The sequence below is a fragment of the Primulina eburnea genome, chromosome 8, assembly GCF_022965805.1.
Source record: "Primulina eburnea isolate SZY01 chromosome 8, ASM2296580v1, whole genome shotgun sequence".
Lineage (NCBI taxonomy): Eukaryota > Viridiplantae > Streptophyta > Magnoliopsida > Lamiales > Gesneriaceae > Primulina > Primulina eburnea.
The window spans coordinates 42,235,717-42,252,593 of NC_133108.1; the positions used below are offsets into that span (position 1 = coordinate 42,235,717).

At 31.2% G+C, this 16,877-nt stretch overlaps 1 protein-coding gene and 1 pseudogene across 1 annotated transcript; both read right to left on the reverse strand.

Moving 5' to 3' along the window:
- Positions 1-1,146: 1,146 nt before the first annotated feature.
- Positions 1,147-8,869, reverse strand: LOC140839292 (probable GTP-binding protein OBGM, mitochondrial; annotated as a pseudogene).
- Positions 8,870-12,244: 3,375 nt separating this feature from the next.
- LOC140839293 (uncharacterized) lies at positions 12,245-14,683 on the reverse strand. Its single transcript, XM_073205931.1, has 2 exons — positions 14,128-14,683; positions 12,245-14,019 (listed from the first exon to the last, which is right to left on the reverse strand). Exons 1-2 carry the CDS (start codon positions 14,681-14,683, stop codon positions 12,245-12,247), a joined length of 2,331 nt encoding a protein of 776 aa, XP_073062032.1.
- Positions 14,684-16,877: the final 2,194 nt, after the last annotated feature.

Below are 16,877 nucleotides of genomic sequence, written 5' to 3' on the forward strand. Positions count from 1 at the left end.
TTTTTTTTTTGAAAAAATAAAATTACATGAATAAGTCATCTTAATGCATTTTTCATGAAAACCCAACAATGACTACATTTGTGGTGATTAATCGAAAATATAGTATTTTCTTATATATTTGGAGTATTCAAAAAATGGAATCAAGTATCTGAAACCCAATAATAGGTACTTTGTATGTCAAAATAAGTATTTACTCTTATTCCTTGATAATTTAGAAAAAAATATTTATTTAAAAAATATATTTTAGATGGAGAAGACTTATGAAATTTTTGTGAATAAAATAATATATTATTTAAACAATATAAGGGCAAAAATGTAAATTTGGGTTTGTGGGGAGTTAAAACTAAAGTTATGGCATTGTCAGGTACTAATTCTTAAAAAAATATTGCTAGGTACTGAATCTTAATTTGAACTTTGACAGATGTATTTTTCACAAATTTACCCAAAAAAAAATTGACACATTTTATATATTAAAAGAGATATACGTAAGGGCCTGGATACTTTAATCTATGTTGGTGAGAGATTGAGTATCGACTATCTCTTTATAGAGAATTTTTCCTGTCAACCTCTTCTCTGATTACTTGTTGTCGGTGCATAACCTTGATTTATCTCCATTCACACCGAAACTTGGGCGGCTCTGTGTGGGGCCTTCGAAGGTGAGGTTCACCCTTTTTTAATAAATGTATTAATAATTTTTCCTTATGATTTCCATATGATATTTCTAGCTAATCATATCTTCTTCATCTGTTCAAATAGACCCAAAAAATATACTAAAGAAAATAAAAACTGTAATTAAAGATAATTAATTTAAAGATTAATTAAGCACAATTTTGTTTGAAAGACAAGATTCAACCAGATTTTAACGCCATTTCAACATTTCAAGTTGACTCGATTTTTATAATAATTTAATTTAAAATAGTTATATTATCATTATCATTCAATATACAAAAATAAAAAAATTGGTAAAATTTAGTAGTATAATACGAAAAAAATCAAATATAATTTATATCCTCTACAACCGAACCCAGAAAAATGTTATCTAAATTAAAGGAAAATTTTGTGTGAGATATTCTTTTTGCTAATATTTTTGTTATACAGATTTTTATTTAGATTATCTATTAAAATATTTTTTTTATGTTAAAAGTATTATTTATTATTATTAATATAGATAAAATTCAACCGTCTCAAGAAAAGATTCGTCGGTCTAGGAAAAGTTCTTCTCCTAGATTTAAACGAGTCCTCTCCTTTCACAAGGATTTTCAGACCAGATTTTAGATCTTCTATTCCTTCTTCAAGAACAGCACAAACTGGTAAAATTTGTAAACAACTCACTCTTTGTTTTAATTCTTCATACACTGCTTCGGCTCCATCTTAATCAACAGCCAAGTCTACCACATAAGAAAGCGTGTCCAAGGCCACGATTTTCGTGTGCTCCCCGAATAAGACCTGGGATGTCGGCCACAATGATGGAAATGTCGGCGTAGTTTAGTGAAGGCATAATGACCTACCGTAGCTCTCGACATAGCACCAAGAAATGTGCTTTTACCTGTATTGGGCCATTACTATGAGGCCAACATCTCCGATACTCTGGAGTCTAACAAAGCAGGACCTCTGAACCAGGATAACCAAGATTGAGTTGCGACTTGCGTACCGAGGTCATCATCAGAAACTTCGGCGTTTAAGATGGTATCCCTGCACAACTGTGGAATGTGAATTCCCCAAGACGCCTGCCCCTCTCCGAGCCACGATTATTAGTTGGCCAGGACATGTTAATTCTGCAACATTATATTGCATTTCTTGTTTGTCAGCAAAATCTTCCTCACAATCTGATCCAGTCATATTTCTTTCACCACCCAAATCCTTGCACTCACTATAGGCTTCATGTGTATCGGGTTGATTTCTTGATTTGTCTATGGAAGTAGAAAATTGAGGAAAAACTTCGACTTGTGAAGTGCAGATTGGTTCTTGGCAGGTCCCTTTGCTCAAATAAGCTGCATCCTCAACAATAATGTTGGCCTTATATATCCAACTTTCTGGTCGTGCCAGTGAGAGAGAGCTTGAGAAGATACGGATGAACCTGCATCAATCATCCCCGGAATGACCCAAGGATCCAATACTCCAGAAGAATCCTTCTCAACTAGAGAATAAATTCCACCCTCTAGAAGATGAATGACCTGTACCAGCAGGTACCTGAACAATCTATTTTATGAATGTATGGTCGGTCAATTCTTTCAAAGCTTACGCTGAAGAGAGATGCTGAAAATAGCTGAGATCAAGAAATGCATGACACAAACCTTGTCTGATCCTCGACATCCTATCATATTTTTCGAAGCTCCATGTCCCCCTCGCTTGCATTCTAGGATGAAGTTGGAAAATTAATCCAAGCCTCTCAATAGAAATAGCCAGAATCAACGTTAGCAAACCACAGGAATTTAAATTTTATTCTTCACAGAGCAAGTCAGCTAAACAAGCTTCAAATAAATCACCTAAGGACGACTCAATGCTCAAGCTGGCAGACAAAAAAAGGGGTGGTTCCAGGTGGCAACATTGTTCAGGAACTGAACCACAGCTATTAAAGCCCTCAATGTGTGCATATAGGCTCGTGTAGCAATGGGGCTTGGTCCACACATCTATATGCAAGCCAGAGTGGAGGCTTTTTTCCAAGCACGTGCCTTGGAAGGCTCAAAGAATTGCTTTTTAATGCTCTTCATGTAAGGATTGCATTAATTCAATATAAAACTTGTCGTTGTAGCCAATTTTGCTCAGTAAACCAAGGAACATGCATTTTATTGTAGTTTAATAGTTAGAAAAAAATGTATATAGAAAGCTAGGAAATTAATTTCTTCATATATCTACTTTCTAGAATATTATGCCTTATTGTGCATGGCAGAGTCGATCCAAAAAGTTGGGGCGTCTTCGCCTAGGCCACAAGCCACGCCCCACTTTCCTTGCACTTTTAAATCCAATGGGAATCGATTCATACAGTAAATCTACCTTCAGGTTTGCCATGACGACTACGACGAGAGATGGTGCAACCATTGCCGCCTTCACCTCCTTTAGCCCATAGTCTGAACCTGTCTATCATTCTCCTCTCCTGCAAATAACAAATAAGTAAGAGTGACCACTTTCAAATAATAATGATAAGGAAAAACTATATGCAATAAGGTTAGACGACCTTTGTGAGACAAATTAAGGCTTGCGTTTCGCAGACCGGTGCAATGCAGGAAAATGCTTTATTTCAAAATGTATTAAAGCATAATCTCGAACTGAAATGTAAGAAAAAAGTATCTTGCTGAAATGACTAGTGTTCTTCCCCCCTACCTACTTCATTTCACAACGTTCTACATAGTCCACATGCAAATCCCAAGCAGCACTTATAGATAAGAATACAGGTTATTTTCAGATTCATGAGTATAGTATGAAGCTAGAAAAAGAACCTCGAGAACATTGGAAAAAAAAATAAAACATCATGATAAACCTTAACAAACAGAAAACTAATGGAAATAACATGTCTTTGTCCCCTCAATCACCCATATTTCTATAGTGATTTATTTGGCCAACATGCCTAATTCTCACAGAAAGGGAACATCCTCGCTGCGCTGCGTATATTGTCCATGAACGATACATAAAAACCAGAACAGAGTGCGTCAACCTTATCCACACATTCCATCAAACAGGCCGAAAACTCGCCAATCTCCAAGAGTTTAGGTAATACTGAGAAGATGCCGGCGGTTAACTTCAGTTGATGAGAAAAAGTTTTCAATAAGAAAAAGGAATACAACAATTTCATTTTTAGTCTCGATTATGTTTGTTAATTGTATGCCTTCAAAATTAATTGTTGACTTTGTTTGCGCAAAGATACTAGTCTATGAGTTTGACTCATAAAATAAAACTAGTTATCGTTTTATTGATAATTGGAATGCATCGCTTGTTTCTGCTGTCTTTTTTATAATTAATTAATTTTGATTTATATTTAAATAAAGATAATATATTATAAAAAATAATGATGTATTTTTCCGTAATTTGAAATTATAACATATTATAATTTAATTTGATTATATTTAAATGAGGGTCATACCTTATCATCATGTTAAATAAAATTCATACTATAAATTAATCTATAATTATGAAAATTAGTAAGAGGCTAAATTATAAATTTTAAATAATAAATTTAAAAGAAAAAGACAAAAACTGACCAATTTTTTTGACTAAATTATTCCAAACTTAATAAATAATTTATATTTAAAGTAAAATAAGGTCATATCATATATTTTATTCAAATTAAAATCATATCATAATTATAAAAATTAATGAACGTCTTATTTTTAAATAATGAATTAAAAAAACAAAATCAGTCCGATACAAAATATTTTAGCTCCATTAAGCCCAAACTTGATAAATAATAATATGTGAGAGATATAAAATCATTAGAATTAATATTTGATCTTATTTATGTTATTGAATTGTATATTTTTGTCTTTGGACTTATTTGTTAATGTGTTTAGTCAAAATATTATATATATTATTAGAGTAGCTTTCTTGTGAAACGGTTTCACAGATCTTTATCTGTGAGATGAGTCAACTCTACTAATATTCACAATAAAAAGTAATACGCTTAACATAAAAAATAATATTTTTTAATGGATGACTCAAATAAGAGATCTGTCTCACAAGTGCTATCTGTGAGACCGTCTCATGCACACAAATTTTTATCTATTATTAACTAAATTCGATTCGTGTATAGCAACCGAATTAATCCGTCAATATGATATCATATTAAATTTATATTTATAACTCTCATAAAATATATTTCTTTCAACGTATACGTCCCAAAAATTATTTTTCCGAAAACAATAGTTATATACACACACATCACGTTTGCTCTAGTACAAATATTTATTATGTCGCATTAATATTTCATAGATGAATCTAGTAACATGAAAAATTTATAATATATATTTGCAGTCCGCTCAAATAATAAATTATGGTTTGATCATGTACATATATCATAAAAAGAGTATGTCTCTTGTGAGACGGTCTCATTAATCTTTATCTGTGAGACGAGTCAACTCTATCGATATTTACCATAAAAAGTAATGCTCTTAGCATAAAAATTAATATTTTTTCATGGATGACCCAAAAAAGATATTTTTCTAACAAAATACGACCCGTGAGACCACCTCACAAATTTTATGCTCATAAAGTATGGAGGTTGTTTGAATTATCATTCGAAATGTTCCAATTACATTTAAAAATAAGAAAATGACGCTCTTAATTAATAATACAGTAAAATTTTTATAAATTAATAAAAAGAAGACTTTTTTTTATTAATTTAGATATATATTAGTTAATGGATAAATTAATAATTTTTATTTTAAAGATTATATTTTCGATTTCAGCTAATATAAATTTAATTACATAAAAACTATAATGTCTATTTATATTTCTTGAATTAATATAAAAAAATAGTATTCAATATACACAAATTATTTGATTATTTTTAATAATTAAATAATATTTATTGCATATTCAAATAAAATTTATAAAATAAAACGATTGAATATTAATAATAGAATTGATTCCAAAATTTGAATATCAAGAAAAACCAATAACAATAATGTTTTACTAAACTATCTCAGTTATAATTGTAATTTTAAAAAATATATTAATTTATTATATTGACAAGGGCTTTCGAAAAACTATTATCATATTAATTTATCGAAATTATTAATTTAACAAACAAGCTAATGTAAGTCGAGAGTCGACAAAAAAAATTAATTTAAAGATTTTTTATAAAAGTCTATTGCTAATATATATGTAAAATAAACTAATAAACAAGCAAATATGTATTTCATCATGACAACGTAACAAGACGGCGCCTTTATTAAGTGCATGATATATACAACTAATTTAAATTTTAAATTACTAAAAGAAATAAAAAAAAAGTACAACTTATTAACAATGGTCAGAAAATAAAAATATCCTAAGGCCAATAATTTAATATATCTTTATAAATTAGATTTTATACATGTCACGTAGCATCACAGCATTAAAGATTCATCAGATATTATACAGCCATTGATGGGAAATTAGATATGCTCAAATTCCCAAATAACAAGGAATATCGAACTCTTCATTTCTCTGTGTGATGAGGATTATTTATTAATAATTCTCAACATACGTTGAATTAACATGAGATAGCCTGATATTTTTCACAAAATTATTGGATTATATAATTATTCGATTTTATTATTGTCGCCGAGAAGAGTTTATGATGAAAAATAATAATTTTCGTCTCGCAAGTTATTCCAAATTAAGTAGATTATATAATGCTCGAGTTATTCAAAATTAAGATGTAACTTAGTTTTTTTATATACCTTTAGTTATATTGTTGATTCGACGTTAGATACATATATAAAAAAATATTTAGTTTCCAACTAGTAAATTGGCCCAAATTTATAAGTAGATTACACCGGGATTTGAATCCTCTACTGTATTGAAAATACAGTACCAAGTGTTGTGAACTTTTATACGAGATGATCATATGATCATCTTGTGGACATCATACCAAATGACATAATTTTAAAAAGTTGTCAGATTAAACGAGATGATCATGTGATCATCTCGTGTAAAAAGTGCACATCATGTGGTGATGTGTTTTCAACACAGTAGAATATCTAAATCCATCACACCGTTGCCGAATCGGGAAAAAAAAAAAAAAACCTAGTTGTTACGCTAAGATTCATTTTAGACCAACCAAAACCCAACATTGTAACTCAGTTTTTTTCCTTCTCAGTTCATACAAGCTTTAGACACATGAATGCCAAAGTTCATTGATTTGCATAATAAATAAGCATGTATTTTTTATGTGGGTGTGGCCAGTTGCCAGCCTTCTGCTCAACACCTACTTCTTTACATGCATTAAATCTTATCTTCTCTGTACCTACCAAATGAAATCAATCAAATAATCTCCTAACAATAGAAATTAGGGTGGTTTTAAGATGATCTTAAATCCAGCTTGATGGACCCTTTGGTAGCTGCAGATTATTTTCATTCTTCCTCCATTATTATATCTTGTTCTTTGTCACCATTAATTTAATATAATCAAGTCGGAATTCAGATTTTTTTTTTTGTGGGGGTGTTATTTGAATGCCGTGGGGACTGAAGATTATGCGAATACATCAAAATGTGATCGATAGATATATTTAACTTGGTGGGTTTACATAAATCAAATTATTACACAATCTTGACAGCCCACCATCTCCCGTGTACGTATGCATATTCGGACAATAATTTAGTATAATTTGCGACAGATTAAGCCCACTAATGCACAGTGTTTTGATAGATAATTAATATATAATCAAGGTACGTAGCCTGCATCTTCAAAATATTCCAAACGCGAGATCTTGCGGAACACAAAAATTTAATAATATTGTGGCAAGATGTATAGAATCCTGCAGTGCACTGTTTTTTGTGGTTAAATATTAGATGTAATGGTCCCATAACACCGACAGAGCTAGCTGCTGCTAATCCATGTCAAAACCTACGTCTTCCTGCTACTTGTAATAATAATATATACAAATTCGAAAATTTTACAAAACTGATCTTATATATTGATCTAATTATTTGATTTTAGCCTCTAAAATAGTCACAATAACTTTAATTTTACTTTTTATCTTTTTTTTCCTGAAATGCTGACGTGAGATCATATATTATTTATTTATTGCCACGTGTTAAACCTTCGATGAAAAAAGTTGAGATTGTAGAAGAAGGAATTTATTGTTTTAAAAATTGAATTTTGATTAATTGTATATGTATAAGATAAAGATATGAATAACTTACTTGACCAATTATGATATTTTTTCATTATATAATATGTATATACATTGCATAATATATTTTCCTGAAAAAATATCTATATTCTTGATATATATATATATACACACACATATATACATACTGTATTTTCCCTAAAATAAATGAAGTTTGGGGAGGAAGAAATACTGCCAGATTTATGCATGCTACAGTTGTACATTCTTATATTTAGCAAACAAAGTTACAGTACTATGGATCAACTCAGCACACTAGGAACCAAATCATGAACAATGATTCTTGAAGTAGGAACATTCAAGTACGACAACAGTAAAAAGAACAAACACCGGAAAGATCGAACTTTTAAAGCACATATAATCGAATCACATGAACATCATCGTCACTGAATCCAGCTGATTCATATACCGGCATGAGATCCACGACCAACAATGGACAGAAAAGCTTTCTTCACAATCAAAACCGGGTACCCACCTGGACTAAAGCACGACTTGGGAGAATTATCAATGCCACATTTCTCTTGATGATGCTCCGCAGCCCTGTCTAAGAACGACGAATCCCAGCTCGAAAACCGCTTTCGCCTGTGGATGAAAGTGTTAGACCTCGGTGTCGTTGCAGCATCCGAAAACGAGGAGCGCGAAGATGGAGACCACGACAGGGAGGAAACCGAGGAAATAGATGATTTTGGACTAGAGGACGAGAAATGGTATTTCTTGGGGTTCATTCTCCGGAGCAAAGTGTAGAGAAGTATCTTGGATCTCGACTGATTCTTGGAGTACTTCTTGAAGCTGGTGGCGTAGTAAGAGGGCGGTGGAGTGAGCGGCGGGATGTTGGATTTGTCAGCCAACGTGTGCTTGGGGGTGCCGGGACAGGTCTCCCACACAAAGGGCACTGCACCCGAAACGTCGCCATAGTAGACCCTAAAAGAAGGGTAGGATTTCGAGCTTTCCTTGGATAGAAGCTTGTTGAAGAGCTTGTTGTCTTCGTGTTTGATTCTGAATGATTTTTGATGAAAATCAGTGCTGCTGGTAAAAGGCATCTTCGGATATTGTTGAAAAGTGAAGAAACAATGTAATACGGGGAGAATTTTAAGGCTGAAAGAATGGATCTGAACTGGGTTTTTGTAATTTGGATGAAATAAAAGAATTTGTGTATATTTTATTTTTTTGTGAAGGAGATAAATTAATTGTTATACATCCGTTTCAAGATGGTATCCCAGTCGATGCTATAAATGACAACTACTTGGAGATCAGGTAAAGTCGTAAAGATAAGTGGTGATCCGATTTTTATTGTGGGATACATATTAATTTTTAACTGTTAAGTTAAATAATAGATTTAATGAGACGATCTTATGTATTTATTTACGTGAGACGGACCGATTTAGATAGTAGATATCTCTAACAAAATTTACTCATTAAACGATCTAACATCAACTTTTATGGTAATTATTAAGTAGGTTCAATTTAAATTTTGTCGTACCATGACTTTTTTCGAACTAAACCAAATTGAATTTGGATAACCCTTTTCCAGCAACTTCAAATGATCGAATTAGTACCACCCCTTTGAATTTTTGGTTCAAAATTTTGGGTTACATGCAAAAAGTTTGGGTTACATGCAAATATCGAGAAAACTACAATTTTGGTTCTACATATTTCTCTTTTGCGATTTTAATTATATATGTTATGTTAAATTTTAGTTTTACATAGTTAATTTTTAATTTTAGTCATTTTTGACGTGGCTAACATGGAATTGATGTAACGCAGACATGACATTGTTCTATGTAGTGATACATAAGCACAAATCCAAAAATTTACTAAATTGTCAAAAAAAATAAAAAGTATGAGATAAAACTGAAATTTAATAATATAGAAGACCAAAATCACAGATAAATAAATATATGTATCCAAAATTACATTTTTCTTATCGAAAATTATGGAATATATTTTAAAAATAGTAAAAGAATGCATGCGAGGTATGTGTGTGTCTATATATACATACATATATATATATATTTATTAAAACTGTAAGTTTTTTTTAATAGATTGAAAGTTAGAAACATTTAACTAATTAAATTATGGGATATTTGTGTAGAATATAATTAATAGTAAAGCCATTACTTGTACATTTTTTTAATATATATAAAGCTATTTAATTTTCATGGGGTACACTAATTGACATTATAAAATCTCGAGTAATACATATACGTATTTCAAGTTGCATGCATTTGTCACGTAGCACCTTTGATATTATAAATTAATATTATATAAAGCTTGAATAGTAGTTGATATTGGAATTGTCAAAGACTCTCAAATAGTGATAGAAAATGTCAAAGGCTATATGCTCAAGTATTATTATTTTATCAATTATAAATTCCTAGCTAGCTAGGAGCACAAAACTCTCTTAAAAATTAAGTGGAAAAACAGTTTAATTGTTTACTGGAGTTATAAGCTTTTGTTGTCCTTATTTAACATGGATATTTGAATATTTCGAGTCGAGCTTTTTGATTCAAAAGAAACAAATTATTTTTTAATTTTTGTATCTGGATTAGGTTCGAATACACTTATTTGAGTTTGAATTGAATTTGAGCATCAAAATTTTGTTAATTTTAACTATTTTTCAATCTCTACACATGATGCTTACATTTATATCAAAATTTATAATTTTATATATACTTTTAATATATTTTGTTCCCTTATAATTAAAATAAGTGTATTATATAGAAATAATATTTTGAGAAATAGACTTCGATATGTTTGAAAAAGGTTAGCTAGTCAATATAGTAATGTTTAAATAAATATACACACAGAAATTAGTATAAAAAAAAAAACAAAAACATAACTGTAAATTGTATTTATGTGAAATGTTTAATCTCTTTGGGATGTGGTCCATGTGAATTAATATTAATTGGGTAAGTGAAATAAATGTGGCAGATTGAAGAATTTATATCATCATTATATGTATATATACTTATACTAGCAATACACACGAAGCACCATGCCCCTTCCACGACAATGCCAGAAAAAATAAAAATAAATCAAAGTTTCATTGATTTCGAAAGAACATTTAATATATTAATTGGCGGTGTAATGAATTTTTTTTAATAATTATTTTATTTGACTAAAAATACAGAGAGAAAATCTTTAAAATAAATTTAATTAATTAGGTAGACAAAGAGAAGCAGGAACGATGTACGACGTAGTTGACGTTAATTCAAATCATGAAATAGTTATATGTATGAGTACGTATATTGTGATACGATCTCACGAATCTTTATCTGTGAGACGGGTCAACCCTACTGATATTCACAATTAAAAAGTAATATTCTTAGCATAAAAAGTAATTTTTTTCATGGATGACCAAAATAAGATATCCGCCTCACAAATTAAAATACAATCCATAAAACCGTCTTTCACATGTTTTTTCCTGAATGAATGAATCTAACTAGTTAGGCAGGACATATTCATCCAACTTTTGTGTATGGTATTTTTTTTTAATAAATCATTTTTGTGTAAATACTTTACATAATATGTGTGTTAAATAAGAAGTTTGGAGATGATTTATTATTAGATTTTTTTTTTTAAATTTTGAATGGAATTTAATTATAAATTATATGATGGAATATTTTGTTCCCATCAAATTATAATATAATTAATTTTATTGTATTACATTTTGTTTTTCATAAAAATAAGGATATCATGGGAAAGGAATCTAAACGAATTATTTTAATTTAAAGATATATAATAATTATTTTCAATGCCTCACACTTAACAATAATATCGATGATAAAAATATAGAATCTAATTTCAAAGTCGTCTCGATTTTCCAACCACGTGCATAACAAGAATATGTTTAAATTCTTTAATTTACTAAAACGTTGAATATTCTATAATATTTTATATTTTTAAGACAAATAGTGATATAATTATTTGGAAAAATTACCAAATTAGCTCAAAGTTTTTGGTATTGCTCATGTGGGTTGTCAAAAATCGGGTTCGGATTTTTCTTCCCGTCAAATGTTTTCTCCCTGAGTGCTGATATGTCATCAAACACACTATCATTTTCGATGTCATTCCAAAAGCTTAATTCGACAATTTAAAGGATCAAAACCTAAGTTAACTACACGAGGGGATGATTATTTTGTCACCATACCATAATATCAATATTAGGTGTATTATAATATAGTATAAGTAGACGTTTAATATTTACTTTTGACTTATTTAGGGAAAGAGAGTTTGGTAGTTGTGTAATATTAGTGCACAACAGACATTTGATTAGGACCAGGGGCGGATCTAGGATTTCGACATTGGGGGGACCGCTTACAAAAGACAAACAAAAATTTAGAATGGAAAAGACAAAAATTCTACGAGTTATATTGAACAAAACATCAACCGTACGTTTCTTAACAAAAGTATTTCTAACTAAAAGAAATTCGACGTTCCTTAAAGTTTTCAAAATCTTCAATGATAGTATCAATACAAATATTTTTAGCAATTTCTCTTTCAATAAATATCATCAATGCATCCGAAAGAAAAGCATCCTCCATTTTGCTCCGAAGCCGAGTTTTGACGATATTCATAGCTGAGAATGATCGTTCTGTAGTAGCTGTAGAAACTGGAAGAGTCAACACAAGCACGATCACTCTAAAAACAAGGTCGTATATATCAGCTTTTTTAGTCTTCACCAACCATTGACACAACTCAGAAAGAATTGAAAGACTTTTGTAGTATAGCCCTATAACTACATTATGCTCATAATGCTTCAACTGCATCTCTAGTCGCTCTTTTTCGTCACTAGTAAAATCTTGTGGATAAAACTTTTCAACCAATTTGCATATATCCAGATATCTTAATGAGTCACATGCATTTTGAGGATTTAAGGCAGAACTAAGCATAAGTAACTCCACCGCATCTTCATTAAAATGCACATTAATTTCTTGCATTTGTGAATCTATCGTAGCATAAAATAAGTCTACCCGATAATGATGCTCAATGGTGAAATTGCCTTGATGACGACGAGCTCTACCTCGCCTATCAACATATTGAGCACTAAAATCAGGAACATCAATATTACGAGCCACGCAAAAAGACTTCACTTTTTCAAGCAAATCATCCCATTTGTCATCCCTTAGCTCTTGAAGTAATTTTTTTGTAGATAACACTAGCTCCATTGCATTCAAAATGTCTTGAGACTTACGTTGCAATGTCTGACAAAGAACATCTGTGATCTCCATAATTTCTCTCATAAGATGCAAGATGAATACAAAATCAAATGAAGTCATTTCATCATAAACAGATGTTGCATCTGCTCGTTGAGAAGGAAGCCCATCTTCCATAACTTTGAGCAATACCGTACATGATGCACTAAACATCTTGATCAAGCTCGACACAGATCTAAAATGAGAACTCCAACGCGTGTCAGCTGCCCGTTGTAAAGTGCACAACTGATTAAGTCCACGCCCTGTCTCAAGTTCATTAATAGAAATCAAGTGAGCAATGTCATCTGTGTGAGCTTCCTTCAATTCATCATTACGCTTGCACGAAGCACCAACAATATTAACTATGAAAGTTAATTTATCGAAAAACTGATGAATGGGAGTTACATTTTTTGCTGCTCCAACAAGAGCCAACTGCAGTCTATGGGCAAAGCAATGAACATAATAAGCCGACTTACAATCTTTCAAAATCAAAGCTTGCATTCCATTGAACTCACCCCTCATATTGCTAGCACCATCATAACCTTGACCTCTAATATTTTGAACATCCAAATTGTAATGTGCCAAAGAAGAATATATAGCATTCTTTAATGTCAAAGCTGTCGTATCTGACACATGAACAAGCCCAATAAAACGTTCTTGTATGCATCCATCTCTGTCCACAAACCTCAACACTATAGACAATTGTTCTCTTTTCGACTCATCACGAGCTTCATCAACGACTATGCAATACTTGCTCCCTGCAATTTCTTCACGAATTATATTTTTCATTCGGATTGAGAACATGTGAAGTATTTTCTTTTGAATATCATGGCATGTGTACTTGGCATTTTTCGGGGCTTTCTCTATTGCACATGAAAGTTCATCATTATACAAGGCCACAATATCAAGAAATTCAAGAAAATTTCCACGATTAGATGAATTAGAGCTCTCATCATGACCTCGAAAAGGAACGCCTTGAAGTGCAAGCAACCGAACTACATGTATACCAACTTTCAACCGAAGACGATTTCTTGCAACTGTTTATGAGCTAACTTTGTCGAAAAATCTTTGTATATGTCGAGGTTGGTTCATTAAATCATCACATGCCTTTTCTGCAATACGATGGGGTGATGATACATTATATTTTCCAATATGGCATTGGAAAGAACATGTTTTTCCACTTCGAACCTTCTTCCAATTATCAAATCCATCAACTGTAAATGCAGTTTGCTTGGGACATCCAGATGGCTTGTTAAAGATAAAGCATGGAAAGCAGAAAGCTTTATCTTTTGCTAGGGAATACTCTAACCAAGGAAAAAGCTCATACCAGGACGATTGAAACCTGCGAGGATGAAGACTGTTTTTGTTTAGTGGGTATTCTGAAAGTATTGGCTGAAATACTTTCAGATTTAGATAAGCTCGACGAATTTCCTCTTGCTCATTGGGAGAGTATTCCCATATTTGTCGACGCAATCCTGGATCACGCTCTAACAAGTTAAGATCAACCCCGGTATTTTCAACTTTTCTAAACTTTTGAGACTCAACCTCAGGTGGAAGATTATCATCCGAGGCTATGGACTGAGCTGTAGAGTTGGGTGAATCTAATTGATTTGGTATCTTCCTCTTAAAGAATTTATCAATTGTACCAGATATTCCCATTTATGAAAAAAAAACTATACCTGAAACAATAAATAAAATCTGATCGTTTAAATCAACTAACATCATAACACAATAAAATCTCATAAATCAAACATGAATTCAATAATCCATAAGTTCAAGAGGATGTAGAATTACCTTCTTTCTGAAAATAAGTATGAGTACTGTCAATTATTTCCAGCAATAATTACCAAAAACGCAGCTGAATCCAGTTGTTACCTGCGCCGGGACGGCGGCTCGCCGAAGAAGACGCCGGGGAGCTTTGCCGGTGACTGGAAATAGTGAGGAAATCAATCTGGAAACAGGTGGAACAAATTACAAACTAATTAATTACAGCAATAAAACAAAGAGCAAAATATTAAAAGATGGAACAAACTAATTAATTACAGCAATACAGCCCACGAAGAACCAGATGGAAGATCACATCGACGAGCAAATCTACGAGATAAATACGAAACAATGTCAGTACAAAATAAAAAAAAATCGATACTCCGAAAAAATTGATAAGAGTATAACAACTACCTGATATGGACGAAATCGTTTAAGAAAATGTTCGGCGAGGGCGGTATATATAGAAAAATAGCGACGGTTTTATTAAGAACCGTCGCTATATACCGACGGTTTTGACAAGAACCGTCCCCGATCTTGATCGGTGACGGTTTTTGCAAACCCTTTAACCAAACCGTCGCCGAAAACGACGGTTTTAACAAAACCGTCGCTATGGTGTCCGTTTTTTTGTAGTGATCAGGTTTCGAAATCGGGTGGAGCAATTGTTATAATTGGCTTTAGCCACTGAGATACATTGACGTATCTTTCATTTTGGGGGGGCCACATATATATATCTGTTTATATATTTAGTTTAAAAAAAATTAATATATACTAAATTTTTTTTTAAAATTTTTTGGGGGGGCCGTGGCCCATGTTCGCCCTACACTAAATCCGCCCCTGATTAGGACTTATATCCAACACTAACTATTATTAATTGGTCTGAACATAATTCGTTCACATGATATCTAACACATGTAGAATTGCAAAGACAGTGTGTAGGTGGGTTAAGTCGATACTACCTAAGAGGGTACTGTCTTCACATGATTTGGATGGACAAGATTCACACTTATGTGATTTAAAAAAAAAATTAGTGGATCTCGTGTATATGTGGCTAAATTTGGACATTTGATTCTATCATGTGGGTAGTACCCCTACATGTAGGATGAATCAACTGTGTAGGTGATCATCATTCAATTATCATTACTGATTTTATAGATGTAATTAAATGCATTATTACAACATTTTAGGTGCCTTAACATCTCAAAATCCTACATGCATCAGGGACATACGTGATATTTTTAGTCATGTATCTATTATTGAATCAATTATAATCATATGATTATATGTTTTAACAGTAGATTTTATTCATTTTTCTTAAAATCATGTAATTGAATTGTTGATATCATTGTTAAAATTTAATAATTACATTGTATTAAAACTATCATTATTAATTACATGATTTTAAGAAAACAAAATACTAAAATTGATTATTAAAAATAGATATATGTGATTATAACTGAATCAATAAAAGATATATGAGTAAAAATATTACACGTTAATATATACGTGACTAAAATTGACATCTTATCCATATTATTTTCATTTCCTTATCATTTACTTCATTTATTTGTTCACCAATCGATTTCTATATTATGATCTAATAACTGGTTGAGTCTATTATCCGTATTGGTATTACCACACGTGTTTTATTATAATATGCTCAATTAACCAATTGGATTGAATCCATATGTTTTATTTTGAAATGAATCTAATGTCCATTTCCAATAATATTGATTGGAGAGTAATAATTTTATTTGTTATGAAAGCGATCAAAATATGAAGTTTGAACTGCTTGTGGCTTAAAATATTTGAATTACACTATATTATCAATCAAATTTTTTGACAAAACGACAAATATTCTATTATACACCACTTGATTATAACTCCTATTTTAGTTACAAATAACACTTAACTTAGATTAACATTTTAGTCAATAAATATTAATTTTTATCTACATTCAGAATATGTAAAGAAGTATAAATTTTTTATAGTCGTGAGTTGTGACCTTGTATTTCTCTAGTAATTTAAAGAGAAATTACTATTTTGTCATATAATTTACATTACTTTCATTTTTAGTCATATTATTATT